Genomic DNA, 24,287 nt, shown 5'->3' with positions numbered 1-24,287 from the left:
CTGTACAAACTTCACGAGGAAAGCTAGTTAACACGAGCCTAAGAGAATCTCGCAAAGAACGAGCAGTTATTACAAAGAATGCATTCGAAAAGGATTAGAAATCAGTGAGATATGATATCAAGTCTGCCAAACCAAAGGCAAATATTGCTAGAGGGAAGATTTTCATTGCTGACTTAACCAAACACATGCCTGGATTGCTAAGGAGTCAGGGACCCTAATTCATCTGCTTAGCAAGAGCACAGCCTATCAAACAAAATTTAAGCACTTCTTCATAGGGAGTTAGATACTTTAAAAAAAAAAATTAAGTAAAATTCCAGTCAGGTATATTCCTAAATTGCTGGCGGTTCCCAAGTAAAAGCACAGTCAGCAGCACAGCAGGACCTTAACTACTGAATTGCATCAAAGTTTCTGATCTCCATAATCAGTAGAGACTCAGCTACCACCACAGGCAAGAACAGCCTGCAGAAAGGAAACCTTCACACGGCCTAAGGCAGTGCTGCTTCAACTTTTCCACCCAAGCGCTCCCTATTGAGCAGGGTGAACTCCTGGCCCTAGCACCTACAAAAGCCTAGATGTCTCCAGTTTAATCTGTAAAATTTCCTACAATTAATGGAATTTAATTGTAATGCAATATATTTCCAATTTTATTTTAATATAATAATCGCCAACATTTACTGAATGCTAACTACTTGGCTGGTGCTAAGAATTTTACCTAAGTTACCATTTTGACTTCTGACACAGACTCTCTCCTTTGACCAAAACCTTCATCAGGCTCCTCTGAGTTCACTGCTTGACTAGGCCTGAACTTGGGCTTCCCTCTCTGTCCTTCTTGAATCCAGTTTGAACAAGAATCCTAAGTCAGTTAGAAGGAAATCTCCCTGGGCATCTGACCATACCTCCAATATCTTAATCCCCTGGCCTGCCTTCAGCAAGAATCCTGTCTAGTCAGCTTAGCCAGAAACCCCGTATCCTTGATGTTTCTTTGTAGTACAGTTGACTCTTGAAGAATGCAGGGGTAAGGGGTGCCAACTCCCTCAGAGTTAAAAGTCAACATGTAACTTTTGACTTTCCCCAAATTTGACTACTTATAGAGTACTAGAAGACTAGAAGCCTTAACCAATAAGTTGACACAAACCAGTCATTTGACACATATTTTGTATGTTATATGTGTTATATACTGTATTCTTACAATTAAGCTAGAGAAAAGAAAATATTAAAATCATAAAGAAGAGAAAATCTATTTACTCTTCATCAAGTGGAAATGGGTCATCATAAAGGCCTTCATCCTCCTCAACTTCATGTTGAATAGGCAGAGGAGGAGGATGAAGAAGAGGGGTTGGTCTTGCTGTCTCAGGGGTGGCAGAGGGAGAAGAGGTGAAGGAGGTGTAAGAGGGGGCAGGAGAGGCAAGGCACACTTGACGTAACTTTTATTGAAAAAAATCCACGTATAGGTGAACCCGCACAGTCCAAACCCTTGTTCAAGGGTCAGCTGCAATTTTCCATGCACTGACCCCACCCTGCTCCTTGGTTATAAATCCCCGATTGCCCCTGTAGGAGCTGGAGTCTCTCCCTCACTGCAAGACCCCATTGTAGCGGTCACCATGCCCACCACCATGTCTGCCTTTGATAAAGTCTGCTTTACCATGTTTGTTAACAAGTATGTAGACAGATTTCTCTTTAACACTTCTAACAATAATAGATATTATTTCTGTTACGATTTTACAAATCAGGAAGCTTCAGCTTACAGAAGTTAATAAACTATTCCAAGGATACAAAGTTAATTATATTAATCTTATATCAATATAATTATATAAATAATCATTAACATAGAGATGGAGTTCAACCCCACACAAATTTCTAGTTATCCTTATCCTCTATATTATACTATAATGTTTTAAATCACTTTTAAAGTAGTTGACTCTTCCTCCTCAATTAGCAAACCCTTTCTGTTAAGGGCCAGATAATATTTTAGGCTTGTGGACCACAAAACAGTTTTTGCCAGTGACAACTACTCAATTCTGACATTGTAGTAGACAATATATAAACGAATGTGTGTGCCTGTGTTCGAATAAAACTTTATTTACTAAAACAAGTGGCAGGCTAGCTTCAGGCCATAGTTTGTCACCCCTTGATATAAGGACAATTCATATTTCAGGCCAACATGCCATACTTATCCTGTGGTTTTGCATAATCTGTTTGGGAATAACAGATCTAAAAAAAAAAACAGATTAAAAAAAAAAAAAAACGCAGAAGTCAATACCAAAAGGTAAAGGAAAAGGATTTAATTTTTCCTTTATCTTTTACCAACCAATCTCACAATGACAACAGGGGACATATATGACCCTTCAGTCTCTCAGTCATGGGTTCTCTGACCCCACTGGGCCTCTTCTCAGCCTCAGGATCCTTTCTTGCCTTTCAGTGTGATTCCCCCAATCTAAGTGATCATGTCTTATTTTTCCATCCAACTGGGACCATAACCCTACAGCCAAGTGAATTTTCTAGTTATCCCTTTATATGTATTTTTATGTGATATCGCTGTGTCTTTGTTCATACTAAAAAAAATTGTCCCACACCCTCTGTTAACTGATTCCAACAGATTCTTTAAGAAATGCTTAATTGCATTCTTAGTTCAAAATGATCCTTTGATTCACCTATAATACATCATTTCTGAACATGCTACCCATACTATGAATCTTGTTTCAAATGTTGGCTCATTTTTTTCCAAATATTATAATGCTAGTAAAATAAAAGAACTAAGAGAATAGCTTAAGAGTTCAGTGTCGCTGGATATAACTGGTAACTGACAAAAGTAATGACTGACGTTAGAGATTTAGCCTTGTTTTCACGTTCTGAATGATGAGAGGAAGGTGCAGCCTTCCCTTTCATACAGAAGTGGAAGGTAAAGGTTATTCAATAATTTGGGTTGGTAACTTTGGGTATCAAAATCAAGAAGATGAGGTAGGAAAAAATTATGGGGACACTAAAATGTCTAAATAGGCTGGATGCAGTGGCTCATGCCTGTAGTCCCAGCACTTTGGGAGGCTGAAGTGGGCAGATCACTTGAGGTCACAAGTTTGAGATCAGCCTGGCCAACATGATGAGACCCCATCTCTACTAAAAATACAAAAAAATTAGCCAGGTGTGGTGGTGTGCGCCTGTAATCCCAACTACTCGGGAGGCTGAAGTGAGAATCACTTGAACTGAGAATTGCTTGAACCCTCAAGGAAGAGGTTGCAGTGAGCCAAGATCACGCCACTGTACTCTAGCCTGGGCAACAGACAGACACTCCATCCCAAAAACAAACAAAACACAAATAAGATGCCTAAATATACTAAAATGATATACATAAAATGGCATATGAATGACATTACATATTCTTGTTAAGAATGTCTTTTTGATAAGTGTTTCTCAAGTATTTTAATTGAAAAAGATAAGATATTCAAAATTTTTTTTTTTTTTTGCATGTTACCAAGATCTTCACTGAGACCACTTAGTAGGAAGAAAAATACAGAAATATACCCTGAAGTACAACTTTGTCCTTTCTCATTAATTCTTCCTAATAGCTGTTGTTCTCTCACTCATCTTGGGGTCGCCTCACAGTGCTCACACTGCCTCTCTCTTCCTCTGCTGATGGCAGCTGTGTCTTATGTGGTAACAAAGAGTCCTCTCTGTGATCTCCTCACTTCATTTTTAAAGAAGCCTGACAAGGTCGCCTTGTTCTTTTTTTTTTTTTTCTTTACCTGGTAGATGCTTGTGGTTTATTTCTCTCAAATTTACTAGCAGTAATATACTCCAGTTTTAAAAACTGTCTTAACAAAAGAGAATCTGAAAATGCTATCTGAAGAACCTGTCTCTCTTATGAAAGGATCTTATAAATAACATGCAATTTAACTTTTAAACAAGTATTCAGAGTGTTTTCATTGTTCTCAGTGAAGGCCCACAGTAGAAGAATATGGTGGGGAGTTAATGTCTTAAAAAAATCACAAACAAAATTTGACAGTTAAACAAGTATGGCAAATAGTGCATATTTGATGCACGCCCAGAAAATGCACAATGCACATTCACACATTAGAGACTTTGAGAAGGTCTGAACAAAGGAAGCTGTTTAACATTCCAACAGTAGCCCCTAAACTTGTCTGACCCCTGAAATTTTTACCCCCAACACCTCAACACCTGTCACCATCTCTTAGAACTACTTCATGGAAAGAAGCCAGACTTTTAGATAATTAATTAATAGTTCATTAAATTTAACAGACAGTTTAACATTTTAGCTACATCCTTATGAATTTCTTCCTATCCTTCTGGAAATTCCTGATACGATAATATGGAATATATCCACATTAATAAATGCTACAAAGAAATACAAGAAGCTATGACTTGGAACTATTTACCAATGCAACATTATAAATTTACCATGATCATGGTGGAGCCTAACCCCGATTTTGTGAAGTAACAGTGCGACTCTGGGATAAAGTGATTTAAGGCTATGTTTCAATTCCTTTACATCTAAAGTGGGGTTAGATTTGCCCTCTCTTCCCAACTGGTATATATTGAGAATCAGGTGATCAAGATCAGGAACTAAATCAATAATTTTTCACAAACAGTGAAGTGTTATAAAAGCATAAAGTGCTATAAAAGTATAAAAAGTAGTATTTCAAGTACAGCACCTATTTCCTTTTCACAGAACTATAATAAATGCTGTTGTGATTTCTTCTTTTTTGAACTCTGACTAGATAACTGTCTTATAATTGTGAAATACCTCATTTTGCTTAGAGAAAATTAATTTTTGTTCAATCATTATATCATAATAACATATCATCAAACTTTTCAGAAAACACATGGCAAAAATAAGATCAGAAAACTCGGTTTAAAACAAGAAAAGATGTATTGCAAAATAGTTTGTTAGCAGTGCCACCTTACTCTGGGATCTCTTATGAACTCTTCTGTGGCAACCCTTCAGTCCCAGTGAATGAAGACAGTAGGGCTCTATATTGTGTGCGTCCTTCATTAAACTATTGATCCCTTTAGCACTATCCATAATGTTCCAGCAGCTCAGTACGGCAACTGGTGAAGTGCTAGTCTCTCTCTCCTTTCAATAACTTCCACGCTTTATGGAGAGGAAGTCCCAATGATTTATTTACCTGACATTTTCCAGTCCGGATGTCGTACAGGGCCACTGAACCATGGCGAGCTCCAACTGCTATTCTGTGATTCCGCTCATAATAGCTGACCATGTAGAACCTGAGTTGAACATTTTAACAACAAAAACAAAAACAAGAAGCCAGGTGAGATGACCTGCACTTGGAAGTGGATGGCAACATTTCAAAGGTTAAAGCTAGCTCTGATATATATTTTGAAATAAATATATCCGTAATAAATATATTAAGATTTTTCAAAAATGTTTCATTTTAGTAATTCTTGAAAATTAGCTGAAAGAAAAATGATGTAGAATATCACTTTGGCCTCTTAATAATTATTTTCAACAGAAACAACTTACAATCACAAGCACCCTCGAATTTTTGAAACAAGAAATAAGGGCCAAATAAAAAAAAATTAAATATGAAAATCCAGTTTTGCTACAGTGACTACTATGTAAATAGTTCTATTTGAGCAGAAATGGAAAAGATGAAAAGACTTACGTATTCCATGTAATTATGTTCTCCTGGTTTATTATAGTATTAAAGAGTAAAATACACTTTCTGGCAGAACAATCATAAAAAGACTACATAAAATTTATGCCTAAGTTCATATCAGTAGTTTAGAATAAAATTAGAAAACTATCCACCAGAAAAAGTTATCCTGTCAAGTTCCCTTGATTTCCCATGTTTACCAGCTTATCTAATGATAGCTGTGGCTTTTAGCAGTGTGAATAAGCATATTTGGTACTTATATTGCATTGCATAAAAATAGGATTTAGCAAGGATGGTTTGAACATTGTAAGAGACTGATTTATTATTTATTTTTATTTTTCCAGATTAATTTTCATGATGAGGTTAAGTATTTGAATTCCTTGTCTGTGCATTGCCATACTGATTTCACGTCTACATGGCTGAGGCCTGAAGGTAAGAATGAAAATTATGAGAAGTATAAATAAGGTATAATTTTATATCTGCGAATAGTTTCAAATATACCTTTCCATTATCTAGTCCTATTGTCTCAGTGTGAGTTGCCCAGATGAACAAGTGGCCTACCCTAGATATTTAGGAGGATTTTGCATCAATTCTATTACACGTTCTTTGTCTTTTCCCCTTGGGTTCCATAATACCAAACTAACTTTTCTGTTAATATTTATATTTTACAAGGGGGGAGGAGGAGGCAAAACATGACAGAAAAAAAAATCTCATTTCTCTAATGCTTTCCTGAGGTAGATATACCAGGGCATGGGACAGCATTTCTGATATTCTAGTAATAGAGGCTGAGAGAGACAAGATATTTGAATGTGGGAGCATTCTGACACCAGGGATATTCTGACAAAGCCATTTGGCATTAGCAGACACTATGACATTCATATATATTTCATAAATCTGGAAAACAAACCATTAAATTTTTAAACTTTTGTTACTTATTACCAAGTAATACACTGAACAATATTTTTGTCCCAACCCTAAGCCCCACTGAATAACCAACCTCCTCCCCTTTAGCGGAAGGTTAATGCTCTTTTTTTTTTAAACTTTTAGTAACAGGAAGGAAACCACTTTAGTGTGTCCTGCTGGGTGGATTTTCTGTGCTCATGAATGGCACTGTCCTCTTTGTACATTGGTTTGAGAGAAGGAAGGATATAGAAAGCTCCTAAAACATATGAAGCTTCCCCGGCTACTAAGTGGTTAGGAAAAAGCTAGTTTCTCAAAGTTTTTCTTGTCCAAAGAATATTACTCTACCTTAAGAGAAAGAGTGGAAATCAGCATTCAAAACCTACCATTCTCACATTTGAAAATGAAAATGATTTGGAAGAGTTTAAAAAACATTTACTGTTTTGTTACTCGATAATTACAGTGGTCTAAGTATTGGGCATCACTGTGGCTATAACTGTGCCTACATCTACATCTATATCTATACACATATACTCATGAATAATGTATGTCTTATTATGGTACATAGAATATAATATCTAACAAATGTTTTAGCAAATATTTATTCTGTGCAGGTTAATAGGCACAGGAAAATATAATTTGCAGTGGTATTTTGTTTTACCTATTATTTGCACAAATTTAACAACTATATTGCCAACATCCTTTTGCAAAACTGAAAATAATTACCCCCAAAATAACCCTCTTCAAAACAATACATTGGTAAAATATACTTGTGTTGACAAAATCTTACTTAGTGAAACTAGGATCTGAAGAGGTTTTGTTACATTGTCCATTTCCTATGCTCTGGATATCAAACTCATCCTTCTGTATCATCTACAAACACCATTATTTATGGTAGAAAGAAAGATCAAATCTATTCCTGGAATCAAATCGTTACTCTTCCTGAAAGGACCGTATATATTACAGGTCTGCATTTTTCATTCTTTGGAATTTACTACTGGACTAATACTTGCAAACAATAACTTAAAGAATTCTGGACAGTGAAGGTCTTAAGGCATGTTTTAATCTTAGGATTTCTTGTTAAACTTTTTATTCCTTTAGCAGTGGCTCTCTTAACAAAAGAAATCAGTGGTATGTATGCAGTCACTCCCCAAGTATTCACTATGGGAACCAGCTGCAGTGAACCAATCCCTGCTGAGGCTTCCAGAGCCCACCATCCTCCTGGTCTGCTCTTTCCTGGAGCCAGTCCTCCATGTAGGGTCTGTCAAGACGAAGGATGGTAAGTCCTCTATGGGAGCAAGATGCATTACTTGCTCCCTGCCCTGAAGGGATCAATGGATTGAAGAGAAGGGTCCATTATAGCTTTTAAAGCTGCTCTTTTCTAATCTTGACCAGATCCTGCATGACCGGATTTTTCCTAAGGGATGAAAATTCCTGTAAAATTTGGGGGTTTCAGAGTAAGTGTTATTGTGTGTTGAGCCTTCTGGAAATGGTGTCTTGGTCTCCAGTTCACTGTGTTGATAACATGTCACTTAGGCAGTTGCCCATGACCTGGCAAGAACCATTTTTATATTCATGTTTGAACAACAGTTCTCTGCTAGGCAGACCACAAGGAAACTGTGAAGCCAGAGAACACATCATCACTCAAGTCAGTGAAAGAAGAATAAAGTGGAAATGGGTAATGATGTAAATTATATTTCTTGCTGGAGCTGAGGTGGTCATCATCCAACATGTTGAAAGTCACTGATCTCCACGCTTTCATCATTGTCCGCATGCAGTCAGAGTAACTTTTCAACAATAAATCACCTCCCTTCTGTTCACAGCCCTGTTCACGCTGCTCTAGTCACAGTGATCTCCTTGCACTTTCTTGAATACGCCAAAGGGGTTCCCATTTGGGGGTTTTGACCGTTGCTGCTCCCTCTGCTTGAAAATCTCATCAGCCTGTTAACTGCGATTGCTCGCGCCCTCACTTCATTTACATCTCTGTTCCAAAGTTATCTTGACAAAGGAGGCTTTTATGGGCCACCTTGTTTAACGCAACAGCCTTTTACCCATTATTTTTAATGCAATATCGTACTTTTTCTTTATTATATCCATCACCATTGAGATATTAAACAATGATTTTTATTTATTGCTTTTTATCCTCCATCTGGGACTTTGTGTTTTGCATGAATACATAAATATGGTCCAAGCAAGTAGGATGCAACAGAAAGTGAAGTTTGAAACATTACACTTACCCATTATCCAGTGTATAATCTATGCTAAACATGGATTTTTATGACCAATGAATATTTTATAGGGTCTAAAATAATAATTGAGATGAACAACAAAGGAAACAAAAACTGTCCAAAAATGGCAGAAATCAAGAAATGGGCTCTCCCATGACCCTTCTAGAAATGTATTTTCAGTGGAAACAAACAATTGTAGATTTACAAGAAGTTATCTGTAAAGACTCCTGGAGTCTGGGTACCTTAGCATGAGACTGACAGTTACATAATAAAAAATATGTAGTTATATATTAGGGAATTAGAAAAGATTGCATGAGCTGAAATTCAAAAAGGTAAATACAAATAGTCTAAATAATAATATACACAATAAAATATATTTTCAATATAAATGTTCTCCTGGAAAAAAAATGACTCTAAGAATTTGCCAAAGATTTATATTAGCACACACAAATTTCAATAAAAATGGTATAATTTTGATGCCATTATTGAAATAGGGCAAAACATAATTAAAAGATAATCATTTATCAATCATTATTAACTATTACTAGAACACGTTATTGTGGAGGAGTGATACAATCCAGTTCTTCCAAGATGTATTTGTGACTTCAACTATTGAGGAGCAACCCACAGTGGGGTGTACAAAACCCCGGAGAGGGATGGTTTGAGTTTGAAACACAAATATGAACTGAGTCTACTCTGGCACAGCAAATCACTTTGAAGCACACCATGTTGCTTGGGAGTTTGCCAAACACTCAGTACCTGAGTTTCTAAATAACTTTGGCACTCCCTATTTATACTTTCCCTTGGATTGATGAACTTTAAATCTTTATCAAAAGTGGCCTGCAAATAAGAGAAAATGTGTGAAACTTAAAAGTTAATTTGAAAAAAGAAATAGAAAACATGCAACTCTCAGCAGATTAGGACTTGGGAGAAAGATGGAAACCTGTAAAATCACTTTAACTATGACTTCAGCAATTTGCAATGATCTCAGGATGTTAAGTTACTGCTGTATATCACTTCCTTGAACATTAGAATGCAACAAGAAACACTCTTCAATTAATCCAAGATTAACCTCCAGCTTCACATGAAACCATCTTAAATCTAAGCATATACAAAAGAGAATATAGGGAATACAACTATCTTTTTTTCCCCAAAATAATACCACAACGACTACTATGTGCAGCTAACATTTACTGAGTATTATGTATCAGGCACTGTCCTAAGTATCTGTATATGTATTTTCAAAAGTAACCGAGGTATTATGAGCAATTCTTATTGAGTTGTTTTTAGGAATTCTTAACATTGATTTAAAATGTTTCACACCCACTAACAGTAACTACTCTTAACTATTTACTGGATCTGGATCTTAAGAGAGCTTTTTCTACCTTTTTTTTTTTCCCCATTCAGACTGCATCCTCTCCCTCTTACTCTCGCAGAGGAAGAGAAGAACCATCAGTAATGGCAAAGCGCAGTTGAAGGGAAGCAACATGCTCAGAGGAGGATGCTGCGCCTCCTCTTTGTGATTGCTGCTGCTCTACACATTCAGAGCAATTTCTCTAGTAACGAACTATAGAAATGATCCTTGAAAGTATCGTCTATTTTCTAACCTTTAATACAAAAGTGATGTACATACTACACATACTTTTCTGCAACTTCGCTTTCTTCATGGGATGGTCCTCTCATGTCAGCACACATGGATCTCATGTCATTCTTGCTCACATCTGCATTGTAGTTCTGCGTATGTGCATTATATTATTTAACCATTCTTTTTCTGAAGGGAACTTAGGTTATACTGTACACAGATCCTTGTATATCTAGGTATTTTTGTAGGATAGTCACCAAAGCTGCATCAAAGCATATGTACATTTTAAATTTTAGTAGACAATGCAAAATTGCCTTCACTTTTCACTAAAAGAATGTTCCTACTTGGTATTACCAAACTTCATACTTTTTTGCCAATAAGAGGAAAAAAAGTATCACATTTTTGTTTTAATTTACACAAAGTGACTTTTTAGATTGATCCACTTGGTTACAGTCTGCAGGATATGCATGTAGGTTACATTCTTAATGTAAAGACAAATTATTTAAAATTGGATCAACTGCATGTTGTATCCCTTTATTCATCAGACATACTGGATGGGAAAGGAAATACCTATGAGGTATTCCCAATAAACCACAGGAAAGATTTGATTACACAACACAGGCAAGCTGGTTCTGCAGGAAAGAACAACAGGACTTCTACAGTGGAGCAATGTACATGTCACTTTGACCCCAAGAAGGTACCAGTGACAACCAACTACCTCAACCTCCTTGGCTAGACAGGACAAGATGCCAAAGAGCTCTTTTGGGGCCACAAACTTGAGGAGCTCAGCCTAAAAGATTCAAGGGTAGGTTCTCAGAGAATTGGTCAACAGCCCTCACGGATGCCATAGCCACAATCAAGGGGGACAGTTTTGTTCAGGAAGAGGCACTTTCTAGAACATGTTTGCATACACCCTCCAGAATTTCAGACTGCCATGCTGCTAATATGTTTGAAAGGTTCATAGACATCAAGGTGGCTTTGGTGAAGGCATCAGCTCAGGGCGAGCTGTGTTGTTAGTTTTGGGAGCTATGAACGGTGGAGGGTGGGGCAATGTTTTCCAGAAATGCATCATTCCTGTGGAGAGCACTAGTTCAAAAAACCAAATGAAATATCTCTTATTCTGGGATGGTGACAGACACTGGGGAATTCCATTTGAGAGTCACTACTTCCCAATCAGGGTTTTGCACACTGTAAATAGTCAATAAGTATTTCCTGCTGAGTAGTTCGTTTCCCTCTGAAAAACTTGCCACAAGCACACTGTAGCTGGCATGTTACAAGCAAGATCAAAAATGTTTCCTGGGCTATCCAGGCATCAGCAATCCTGCAAGGAAAAATAGCATGCACATCTAGGGTTTGAGGTACAATGGCTGAGAAACAGGTTCCTTATTGCCTGGATCTATACTTACTAATTGTGTAACCGTGAGTAAGTTCATTAACTTATCTATGTCTCAGTGTCCTGATATGGAACAGGGGAACAATAATGGTACTTACTAAGGTATTGTGCGGTTGAAATGAGTTAATGCAACAGAAGTACCTAAAACAGTGCCTGACACATAGTAAACACTGGTAGGTGCATGCAAACCTTATCAGCTATCATCATCATCATCATCATCATCATCATCATCATCATCCATCTGCATCTCTGAATATATACTACAGAGCGATTAAATAAGATGTAGTTAATTTGCTATTTTCCTAGGGCAAATAAGTGTCAACTAATAACATGCTAATACATAAGGAAAATGAATGCTCAGAATATTTTAAATTTATATATTTTCAAATACTTACAATTTACAAGTATAAACCTGATAATAATTGCAAATTATTTTATAGCTTCTGTCTAAATTTGCTAATATAATAGGGATTTGGTCTGAAACACTTTTCTGTAGCATTTCAAACAGGCTGAAAATTAAATATTCCTCCTGTTATACAGTGAAATGGAATACTGCTGGAAGGTCAAGTTTTTTGTTTTAATATGAAGAACTTTAGCACTAAAAGACAGCCACCTGTCTGGGAGATTTTAGGATAGACAAACTGGACTAGAATGATTTTAGAGGGAGTTCTACTTGTGAATATAGAAGTAACATCTATAATTATTTATCATGAAATGTATTCTATAAAATGAGACCTAACTTAAGAATTTTACTGGAATTTAGGACTGAAGCTACTTTACATCCCATTATTGTAATCACCATATGGGATAAAAACAAACCACAGATTTGGAGGAGTTTCTTAAAATATGAGCTCATGCACTGTTCTAAAGTAGACAGTGTTCATTTCCTTACTAGATTTTAAGTGCCCATTTAGGTGAACAGAGCTGATTCAGCTTTTCACTTGAAAAGCAAAATCAATCAGTCTGTCTACATAATAACGAAGTTTAAGAAAAGGTAAGCTATCTCTGAAAATACAGACTTTTAACTGTTCTGTCTAGATTAGTTTTTTCATTCAGTTCAAAAGTTTAAATACTTATTTTACCTTGAATTTTTAAAATCTTATCTGTGTTATAGCTATGTTTCCCCAATGACATTTTTTACTATTTCTTTCATTTGCATTATTCTAATATATATCCAATTTCAAAGAAACACACACTCATTGAAAAGAGAAACACAGATGATTTATTATAGAAAAACAGTTAAGAAGTGAACGTAACTCTTTACCAATAATTTCCTCCCATCACCCCCAGTATTCACCAGTCATAGCTTGGGGTGTGTCTTTCCAGATCTTTTTCTCTTCATATATATACCTGTATAGGTATGAATATTGATCTTCACATATAGTTTTCTTTTTTAAAAATGATTTTATTTTACATACTCTTCTGCAATATTGCTAGTTTCTTTTAAAATTTCTCTTTTGCTAACATCTTTCCATGTCAGTAGAAATGGCTTATCTCAATCTTTTTAATGGCTGTATGGTATGCCACAGTTGTCTACATTTAATAGAGGCAACTGTTAGTAAGAAATAATTTCATTCAGAGGACACAAGTGAATGAGTGTTTTAATATAAAGCATATTATTCTATGTAAATACCAACATAACTTCCGACAAAGGTCAACTAAAAGTTAATCAGTTAAATCCAGCAAAAACAGTATTAAACACTTTAAATTTAATGTCAATGATTTTAGAGGGATTTCTACTTGTGAATATAGAAGTAACATCTTAAATAAATTAGAGAAAATTATATCCCAAGTCCGTTAAAGTTAGTACCCTCCTTGCCACTACTAATGTCTTTAATATCTACTGGAAAGCCAAAGTAGTTGAGTCATTACATGCATTGTTCAGTTCTATGCACATAGTGCTTGAGAATTTCTTCATTCTTAGCCATGAAATACGCAATGTAAAACAATACACACTGTAATTTTTGCAAAGTAATCATTGATTCATTAGTCAGCGATTCACAATAGTGTTTAATTAGTATTTCGTTCAATGAGAGTCATTCTTATATATAAAAATAAGCATAGATTTTGGAGTCAGAAGGATATATCTGCCTGGCAAACATCTACTCATCTTTGAAAACTCTGCTAAAAATACTACCAGTTCTCCTTTCCTCTATGCACAACTGCCAGCTCCCTCCTTTGTGTCCCTCTTATCATGGCACTGGGTCTCTTCTGTGTGTCCCGGACACCCTTTTCTCATAGTGTTTGTGACAGCTCACTGATTGACCTCTCTGTCTCTGCCAAGCCAACTTTAAGGCCCTTTAGGGCAGGGACTGCCTGACAGGCCCAGCATAGCACACAGCACAGACAAACGAAGAACTGAATGAATTGGAAATTTTCAGAGAAGTCACACAAGTGCTTAAAAATTATTTTACTTTGTTAAATTGAACAAGTTCCATTTTTTGATTCCTATTTGTTGAGTGGCTTGTTTCTTTCTAATTTTGGAATTGGGTACTAAGATTAGCCATTTATATGTTAAAAACCAGTCAGTTAAAATATTTTCATTTTTATTTTCAGTTCTAAAGATAAACACCATATAGTGTTGTAAATATCATCATTAAATATGACTGAAGTTTCTATTGATTTTTCATCTCTTTAGTAAGTATACTGAGTGGATGATATCCTTTTTAAAAAATATGGTTTATTTTTTAGAGATGTTTTAAAATCAAAGCAAAATGAGGAGAGAGTTCCTATATTACTCCTACCTCTGCATACACACAGCCTCCCCCACTATCAATATCCTCCACCAGGGTGACAGCTTTCTGATAAATTTACATATCATTCACATTAGCATTCACTCTTCGTTTTGTACATTCTATGGATTTTGACAAATGTATAGTGGCATACATCTACCATTAGAGTATCATATGTATCATATAACATAGTGTCACTACCCTGAAAATCCTTTCTCCCCCGACCTCTGGCAACCACTAATCTTTTTCTGACTATAGTTTTGCCATTTCCAGGATGTCATATAGCTGGGGATCATATAATAGATAGCCTTTCCAGATTGATTTCTTGCATTTAGTAATATGCATTTAGTAATATGCATTTCTCCATGTCTTTTCATGGCTTGACAGCTAATTTTTTAATAGTGCTGAAAAATATTCCATTGTCTGAATGTAAGAGAGGTAATATGCTTTTAAAAAACTATCCCTTTGGTTTCCACTTCAACGTTTTTCTCCATAAAACTTCATCAGATACAAAAATAGCATTAAACAAAATAGGAACTCCTTGTTTTTCTTAAAACATGTGATTTACTTTCCATATTAATTGAGTTCTTTGTTCATTAAATAGTCTTAGTGTAGGATTAGGTTTGAGAGCAATTATTTCAAAGAATTTTTAGGAAGGCATCAAAGAAGCTGCAGCATTCATATAGCCCTGCATTAAGATGTATATATTTTAACATGTTTCAGTATTGTAAGACAATGGTTGGTAATCATATATTTGTAAGTCAGTCATGAGAAAAGTAGCTGCTATGCAAAAATTTTAATATTCTGGAGTTGAATGTTGCCATGGTTAGCAGGCACAAGAGCCCCTTGTTTCATACAGGAGGAAACTGAAGTCGAGTGATGTGCTCCAGACTGCACAGCTGGGTGTGGCAAAGGCGGGAGCCCTCATCACCTGGAATTCGCTGTCTCACCAGAGGCAGTCCCACAGGGACAGCTGACAGCAGTGCTTCTCAAGTGTCCACACTGACACCAGGATGTTATTTGCCCTTTTCACTCTCATTTTCTCACAAATGCATAGCTGAGTTTTCCAGATTTTACAGGATCTGAGATATCACAGGTGGAAGCGGATAAGATAATTCAGCTGACTTATGTTAAGCCAGACATCAAAGAGGTTGGCAAACATCATTTTTCATAAAAGTATTTTTTATGTTAACATATAATGGGTTCTTTTTAAACAAAATAAATAATTTAAAAATTTCTCAGTTTAAATTTCTAATATGGCAAATATTGATAGTTATAACTCACTGTAAACAAATGTTCTTTGGGCTCTTCAATAATTTTTAAGAGTTTAAAGGGGTCCTAAGATTAAAGAGGTTGAAAATTATTCTCTTAGAGTCTTAAATCTTTGAAAAAGCAGACTATATACATAGTGTATATATGCATATATGTATATGTGCATGTGTATATACATATAGTGTGCATATAAATATCTTGATATAATACAGATATATAGTATATATGTAGCTTAAGATATATACATCACGTGTGTATATATCTTAAGATTTCTTATATAAATTCCATATTTTAGGGAATTATATATATTCTGTATCTTTGAGAATTTTGTTTCAAAGACACAAAAGCAAGCTAAACACAAATGCTTAGGGTTGCTGAGAAGAAACTGCAAGATAACCTTAGAATCGACAGATGAGATGACATTTAGGATGGGGAAGAGGTAACTGTGAACTAGAGAAGGGAAAGCCAAGGTAACAAAGGTGAGGAAGAGGGTGTGAGGAAGAGGTACAGGAGTGTGCGCCCTGGCTGTCTGTTCTAGGAGCAGGCTCTTTAATCCTCAGTGCAGGCACACGGTCTCTGCATTCATCATTCAACAGTTAAGGTTGCTGGGACGATAATAGGAAATTATCAGAGAAGTTCCCTGTTCTTAAGGGCCTAATGAGTAAAAAAAGGATAAACAAGAGGAGTGCAGATTATAGAATTCTGTGAAGCTAAAAGGGTAATAATGTGAGAGTGATGGCAAGGAGGCTATTATACATACGGAGGTCAGAGGAGGTTGACCTGAACGATGAGACCAAGCAGACTCCATCAATATCTGGAGGAGGTGACTTCTAGGCAGAGGAAATAGCAACAACAAAAGTTCTGAGGTAGGAATAAGCTTGGCCTTATTAAAGGAAGAGAAAAAAGACTAATGGGCCCTGAGCCTACAGAATTTGAGAATGGCACTTCAAGAATGCAAGCCTGACACATTCAGGAGGAGGTCATCTATAATATGACCTCAAAACAATAGGCAGATTTGCTACCAAGTATTATGTGCCATGGTGATTTAATATCAAATGCCCATGGTTCCTTAAGGAGGTCCCCTTCTGGAACCAGTGGCACTGGAATTTGAGGACAGTCAGGAATCCCAAGAAAAGTTAATGGTCCTTTAAAATAAGTAGAAGTTTCAGGATTTCTATTGAGCTACAGGAAACGTAGCCTTAGTTTTCCTGAAATCTAGCCTACCTTCTCTCCAGGTACTGGATCGTAGGAAAGGTTATCACTTTGGGATATGGGAGATGCAGAAAATAACGAATTTTAAGAAAGAAAAAATATGTTTCATGATTCTGTGCAAAAGGATTTCACTACATCAGTGGTTCTCAAATTGTGGTTTGCAGATGCCTTTCCTTTGAGAAGTCTATGAGATCAAAACAATTTTCATAAAAATACTGAGATATTATTTGACCTTTTCATCGTGTTGACTTTGCACTGATGATGCAAAAGCAATGGTGGGTAAAACTGCTGGCACTTTAACCCGAATCAAGGCAGGGGCACTGACACGTACTAGTTTAGCAGTTGCTATATTCTTCACTGCCACGCTGGCGGTGAGCAAAACAACAGAACAGTTTCACTTCAGAATATCCATGATGAAAAAGTTATTAATCAATTAAATTTCAACCCTTGAGTACACATTGTTTCAATATTCAGTGTGACAAAGTGGAAAGTACACATAAAGCACTTCTGTATACTGAAATCTCATGGTTGTCTTGGAGAAAAACACTCGTCAGATTGACTTGCAAAATGAACTAGCTGCTTTTTTCATCGAACACCATTTATTTGAAAGCATAACTCAGAGAAAAACTACAGTTATTTGAGAGATACTTTCTTGAATATGAACAAAGTTAAGCCTTTCCAGGAAAACAACTGACAAGATTTATTGCCAACGATAAATTCAAGCTTTTAAGTAAAAATAAGAATTTTGGAAACCTGTATCTGGCTTCTCAAAACTAACTTTTTTGAGGAGATCATCAGTAATATTAGCAAATGTGCTATTTTAATATTGTTAAATGCAAAGTGACCATATATGGAGAGACAACATAACTCAGTGGACCAACATTCTCCGAAGACCAGTGCATAATGTTACAAAATCACAGGCAGGTGAAAGACCCATTCAAAGTGCAAGATACACTGGTGGATTTAATATAACAGTAAAGTTCATGTGACTGCAGATTCCATACTGCAACTAACCTTTAAAAAACAATCACATGTTGAGTTTTGGTGTAGTGCCCAAGAAGATAGAAAATTACCTGAAAAGGCTATTAAAACATTCCTCACTTTTCAACTACACGTCTGTGCAAGCAGATTTTTAAATTCTGACCATATATTCCAACCAAAACAATATACTGCAACAGATGAAAGACATGCATAGATATTAAATTCCACCTGTCTTCTAGACAGTAAAGAGATCTGACAAATGTAAAGCAAGGCTACTTTTCTCAATATTTGTTCATTTTGGGAAGTATTTTTCATAAAATATTTCTACATCAATGCAAAATGAGTTTATTTTAAATAAACCAATATTTTTTAAATGCTCAGTTTTAATTTTTAAAAGATGAAAATATAGATACAACCTTCATAAACAAAAACTCAGGTCTTCAATTTTGATGAGATCCTGAGACCAAAAAGTTTGAGAACCACTACTTTAAAGACTGAAAAGCATTTCGTAATCAAAGATTGCTTGTAACCAAAGGGAAAGAGAGAGAGAGAGAGAGAGAGAGAGAGAGAGAGGGAGAGAGAGAGACAGAGGAAGACTTTAGAAAACCAGTGGGGGCAAAAATCAGATTCCAGTAGATGAAGAGAGTGGGAGAGGTGACAAACTGGATGAAGTGTAAACTCCTTGTCCTGGAGAAGGATGGACTGGACAGTAGGTGGAGAAGATGCAGAGAGAAGGAAGGGTTTTTACAAGAGAACAAAATATACTTCCAGGCTGAGAAAGAGATGCCATAGAGAGAAAATGAGATGAAGGATGGAGAGGAAGAGGCCTGGGCTTGGAACTCAGCAATGGTCAGCTCATCCTCTGATGAGATGGCTGAACTCCATGTGTGCCCCTGACACGTGTAAGCCTGTGTAACAGTGCACACCCCACTCTGAAGAGCACAGAGCAGGTATGAGATCTGTTCAGGAAAGCTGGGCTTCACTTTGGTCTATCAGCACAAAAAAAGCTCATCAGTTTGCCTGTTTTTAAAATGAAGGACAGGAGGCAGTAAGTCATAACAGAAGGTCTTTTATAGAATCAAAATTTTACAACTTGTAATTCTATAAAAATAATGCAGTAAGGTCACTGCTTAAGCGAAAGAACTGATGCCATTTATTAGGATGAAATTAAGGAATAAACACATGAAGTGCCATAGCTAGTGTCATTATTCAAGCACAGTTACTGAACTGAGTGGCTACATTGAGGGCGTATATTTTTTTAAACCAAAAATTGGGACAGGGCCCAACAAAGGATCTTTTTTTTTTTTTTGAATCTGTGAATTTATTTGACAAGTCTTTGAAAACCATAAAATTAAATTCATTCTTGGTTATACATCAAATAAACTGCCTTAACTTAAAACAATAAAAGTGAGTGAAATAAGCACCTATCTGGGAATGCTGGGACATATGGTCTTTGGCTAGTTGGAGTCCTCTACTAGTTGCTATAAAAGAAATGAAGGGGAAAGCCCCTTTCCTCAAGCTACTTATAATGTTCAGTTTTAAGCTACTTATAATGTGCAGTCATGCATATAATGTACGACTGTGCAGTTTTAAGTGACCAAAAATCACGTCTAGAGGCATATCTAATTTTTGCTCTGAAGAAATCCTAAAATCTCTTATGACTTACAATTTCATTTAAAAAAAACCTAATCCTTTATTTGTCATGCATTATGCCACTACCAGACCTCAAGATCATAATACAATCACCGTAAACTTACAAAGTACATTATATTTGTAGAAGTATTTTATCTTCATTTCTAAAGGAGCCTTGATAGTAGCTTCCAAGAGCTTAAACCTCTCTATTCTGACATTAGTAAAGAATACTTTTGCCAAATAAAAAGCAAGCATTCCTTTTGGAACATGTGCGTATCACACATACAGGTTCTAGAGTGCTTTTCTCTGGACTCAGTAGCATCTGTGCAGAACACACCGCAAGTACTGCTCTACGCCTTCACGTTTCATGATGCTGCAGCACACTAAGTAGTGTAACACCAGTCAGCATTGATCCAGTGACCAAAGGAAGACACATAATCCAACTGAGTCAAGCATGGCACACTCCGTGTTGACTGGTCTTCTGTGTGAGGGACTTCACAAGGGGATCTGAGTTCAGTAACATGGCAACTTGCAAAGAAATTTTAACAAGGAATTCTGAAGAAATTTCAGTGATGTTTATCCTCCCAAGTCTTGAAACGAGTCAGTTCTACTTTCTTGGCGTCTAGGGTATTTTTAACTGAGGATGCTGTATTATTTATAGTCCAGGCAATTAAATGTAAATTACTCAGAACCCTCTAACAATAATTATCTAGAGTGCTAGATGATGCCTTTTTGAAGATCACCGAGGAGACGTATGAAGGCAAAGCCAAGGCCCAGCTGGGAAAGAACCTACAGAGATTCATTTCTTAAATGTTACCTTATTGTGCTTCCTATTCTGCTCTTTTATAAACATAAAACTAATTCAGTGCTACAGCAGTCTTGTGGCTAATACGTTTGGGCTTTAAAATGGATGCAGTTTGATTCCTATAAAATAATACAGCCATATTTGTTACAGTGATAAAACATCTGACAGGAGAACTATTTTGTACAACTGTGTTTTGAAGGATGTGTGTGCTACATTTTTTCAAGGGCACTGAAATCTAAGTAATTTTCTTGTATTATTAGTAGATGACACTATATTATTAATATCCCAGAAAGTGAAATGTGAATTATTAGGAAATATTTAAAGCTATGACTGTAGCATTAATACAGCTAGTTAATAGTGTGTGATTTTTATAACTTTTACTGGATTTATTATAGAAAAATATCTATAGCTATGTAAACAACTCCAGGAAGAGCTAAAGTATTTCAATTAATACAAAAAATGTCTTTTTTATTTTAGAAAATAATCATAGCTGATAATATTCTTACAATGATTTTTACTTTCATGGCTTTTGAAATAAAACCGTGTATTTCATATACACACACACATATATGTACTTAGGTACATATACACATATATAATACATACACACACACATAACACAAAGGACTTAGGCAAGCTTCTAGAATACAGTAAAAAGACAAAAAAGACAAAGTTGAAGGTATGATTATGAGGGAAGGAATATAGGAGACAAAAGCCATAACTTCCTAGACATAAGCAGGGACTTTGGCTTTGAACTGCTTAATGCCCCAGGCAAATTTTAAAATTAACACCGGTTATACGGGAAAAACAAACAAACAAACACAAACAAAAAAAAAACCCACATTCTAGGTTCCTTAGGAAAACAAAAACGGGCTGTCATCTAGATTTAAAAGAAATGTCTCGATTGAGTCTTTGTAGAAGGGACACTAAACAATGTACTGAGTGACATCAACACGACAGCCCTGCGATAACGGGACCACCATGTTCTTATGCACTCCCTTGAAAGGTGACTCCATGCAAATGGCAGGCCTAATGCTGAAGAGGAACATGGGCAAGGAAACCCCAGAGGAGAACAGACAGCCTAGGCCAAACATGCAGCTCTTGGATGGTTTCACCCAATCTAGGGATGTAAACTAGAATACTCTGAGGAATAAATGGACCACATGTATTCTAAACTAGCTTCTTAGTGCTCTGTGTTTCTCAGCTGAGTTTTAGATAAAACCTGATTAATGAAAGTTGGCACTTAAAGTCATCAGCAGGCATTCTGTGGCACTAAGATCAAGTCTTTAAAAGCTCATGGTGTACCTCTGGAATGCATGGGCTGAAGGAATATCTTCAGGCATTTCCTTAGAAATTCTGAGTTTATTCAATATATAAATGAATAAACATCCAAGGACTTAAGGTTTTACAAAACACAACATGGCCACAGAGAACAATGACTCAGGTTTTGTTTTTCTTGATTTTGGATTACTAGAGTACTTGGTTTTCAAAGTTTAGTGTTCATAAGAATCACCGGGGGAGGCTATGAAATTTCCAGGCTTCAGGAAAGTCAGCTGTAGTGGCTCTCATGCGGATACTAGAAATCAGGTCATTCTCTTGAAGGTAGTCTGGGAACAGTACTCTGAGATCATTCTTCTCCCCAGTGCCTGACAGGGAGCAAGTACTCTGCATGTTTCTAAATTTCACCTTCCTATCTGTGTCCTCAGTTCTCTCAGCTAATAGGCACTGAACGTACCTTATTTAATATTCAGTTGTGTGAGCTCCTTCCTAGCATGTTCTTGACAGTCACGGAATCTCTAAAACTACCTGGTTTATAAACTACACACATATTTTATGTCTTCTCTATGAGAACCTGCAATTTCATGCTGACCTCAGTCTTACAGACAGCTACAGACTATTCTAGGGCAGTCACACTGTTCATAGGATAGATTTTTATAGAGTTGGACACGAATTGCATAATAGAAGAGTTGAACAGTGTGATTGTTCAGAAAAGTCAACTCTTCTTTGCACATTGGCCCCTAAAAAGTTTAGACACAAATGTATGGCTCACCTCTGGCAAATACAGAGGACTTCTATTCTCATGTTGGCCTTGTCTTGCTTTCCTACTCTTATTCTTCCTTTGCCTCAATTTCCTCACTATTTTTACATTTGATGATCACTTTCAAAGCTGCTTAAACTCCTTTGTGGAACAGGGTAAGTGGATGTTTTAAGTATGTGTGTATGTATGTGTACATGCATACACAGATGGATAAATACATACAGGTTAAAAGCTAGATATCAAAAATAATCAATGATGAATAAGAAGGTTTGGGTTTTATCTTGGAGTTAGAACTTTATTAGTCACTTAACTAATAAATATCACTATAAATATCACTATCTAATTCTCCAAAAATGTTTACATTTACATAGTGTCTTCTTCAACTTGCTTGTGAATTAATAGGTTTGAAAACATTTAATCTGCAAAGTGCGATATAAATGAAAAATATATTATTAATTATGCATTGCTATAATCCCATGTTTTAATATCAACAAGCGAGATTCAATCAGTGATATAGAAAGAATGTCTATCAAATTTTACTGGTATGCGTTCTAACCCATTTCTGTTTTCAAACAGAAGACATCGGAAGTTTTAACAGCTGATAGAAAAGCTATTATATGAACAAAATTTTTAAAACTAAATTTTTTGTATAGATGCTTTCAACGGATTCACAGTTTATAGCTCAAATTTTAAATATGTTTCGAAGAAAGTTATCACAGAACAAAGAAATTCAGTTAACACTGTAATTTGGTGACTGAATGTACCACTCATTAAATTATATATTAAGTCATTATGAAGTCATTAATAAACGGGACTTTAATAAAATGGAAATTTTAATTTGCAACCTGATAAATAACTATCAAAATAAAGAAAATCTTAGAGAAATTACCACATTAAAGTTTTAAAATCCTGAACCTAAAAATGAAAACCCAGGTGCACATGAGAACTACAAGACTGGCTGGGCGCAGTGGCTCATGCCTGTAATCCCAGCACTTTGGGAGGACGAGCCAGGCAGATCATGAGGTCAAGAGATGAACACCATCCTGGCCAACATGGTGAAACCCCATCTCAACTGAAAAAAGAATACAAAAATGAGCTGGGCGTGGTGGCTCACACCTGAAGTCCCAGCTACTTGGGAGGCTGAGGCAGGAGAACTGCTTGAACCTGGGAGGCAGAGGTTGCAGTGAGCCGAGATTGTGCCACTGCACTCCAGCCTGGCAAGAGAGTGAGACTCCATCTCAAAAAAAAAAAAAAAAAAAAACCACAAAACATACAAACAAACAAAAAAACCCTACAAGCCCACTGGTGAAGGTGAAAAAAACTAAACAACAAAATAAAACCAAAAAACCCAAACTCAGGATTATTCAGCATTCTATATATAATGCTATTTTATCTTTGGACTCACAGAGAATAATTTTATGTTTATCACAAGTCAGAATACATTCTGTTTTTAAATACTCAATGACTTCAGGATACTATATTAGCTCTTAATTAAATTAATACAACTTTAGATGTGAAGATCATGTTTACAATGCTGACTAAAAATTATTTATTACTTTTTTACAGATATGAAAGCAATAATGTCATCTGGTAGTTTTTTACTTATATATTACTTTGAAATACATATTAGCTAATATTTTGTATACATTTTGGATTTTCACATTATTCTTAGAGAGATCCATGGAAAAATAATATTGTGTGAATACCCAAATCATAAGCACTTTTCTGGATGCATCCATAAATATTTCATTTACGAAGAACACTAATGAAGCTTCACACCATTTTGTGGTCTGTCAACCACAGCAACCGAAGGCTGACATAAGGCAACATTAAAGAGGTTAGTCTAAGATAAAACCCAGAGCACATTTTAAAAAAGGTAAAA

At 36.0% G+C, this 24,287-nt stretch overlaps 1 protein-coding gene and 1 pseudogene across 4 annotated transcripts in view; both read right to left on the bottom strand.

Annotated features, from left to right (window-relative positions):
• Nucleotides 1-24,287, bottom strand: part of WDR7 (WD repeat domain 7) — a 377,480-nt gene that overhangs the window by 61,583 nt on the left and 291,610 nt on the right. For all 4 annotated transcript variants that reach the window (XM_004059459.5, XM_055368194.2, XM_019014016.3 and 1 more), the window contains one exon: nt 5,142-5,241. In XM_004059459.5, the coding sequence (XP_004059507.1) occupies nt 5,142-5,241 (100 nt within the window). The remainder of the gene's footprint in view (nt 1-5,141; nt 5,242-24,287) is intronic.
• Nucleotides 10,157-10,356, bottom strand: LOC115931508 (uncharacterized; annotated as a pseudogene).

This window comes from Gorilla gorilla, chromosome 17 (genome assembly GCF_029281585.2).
Source record: "Gorilla gorilla gorilla isolate KB3781 chromosome 17, NHGRI_mGorGor1-v2.1_pri, whole genome shotgun sequence".
Lineage (NCBI taxonomy): Eukaryota > Metazoa > Chordata > Mammalia > Primates > Hominidae > Gorilla > Gorilla gorilla.
This window is presented reverse-complemented; position numbering and strand designations above follow the sequence as displayed.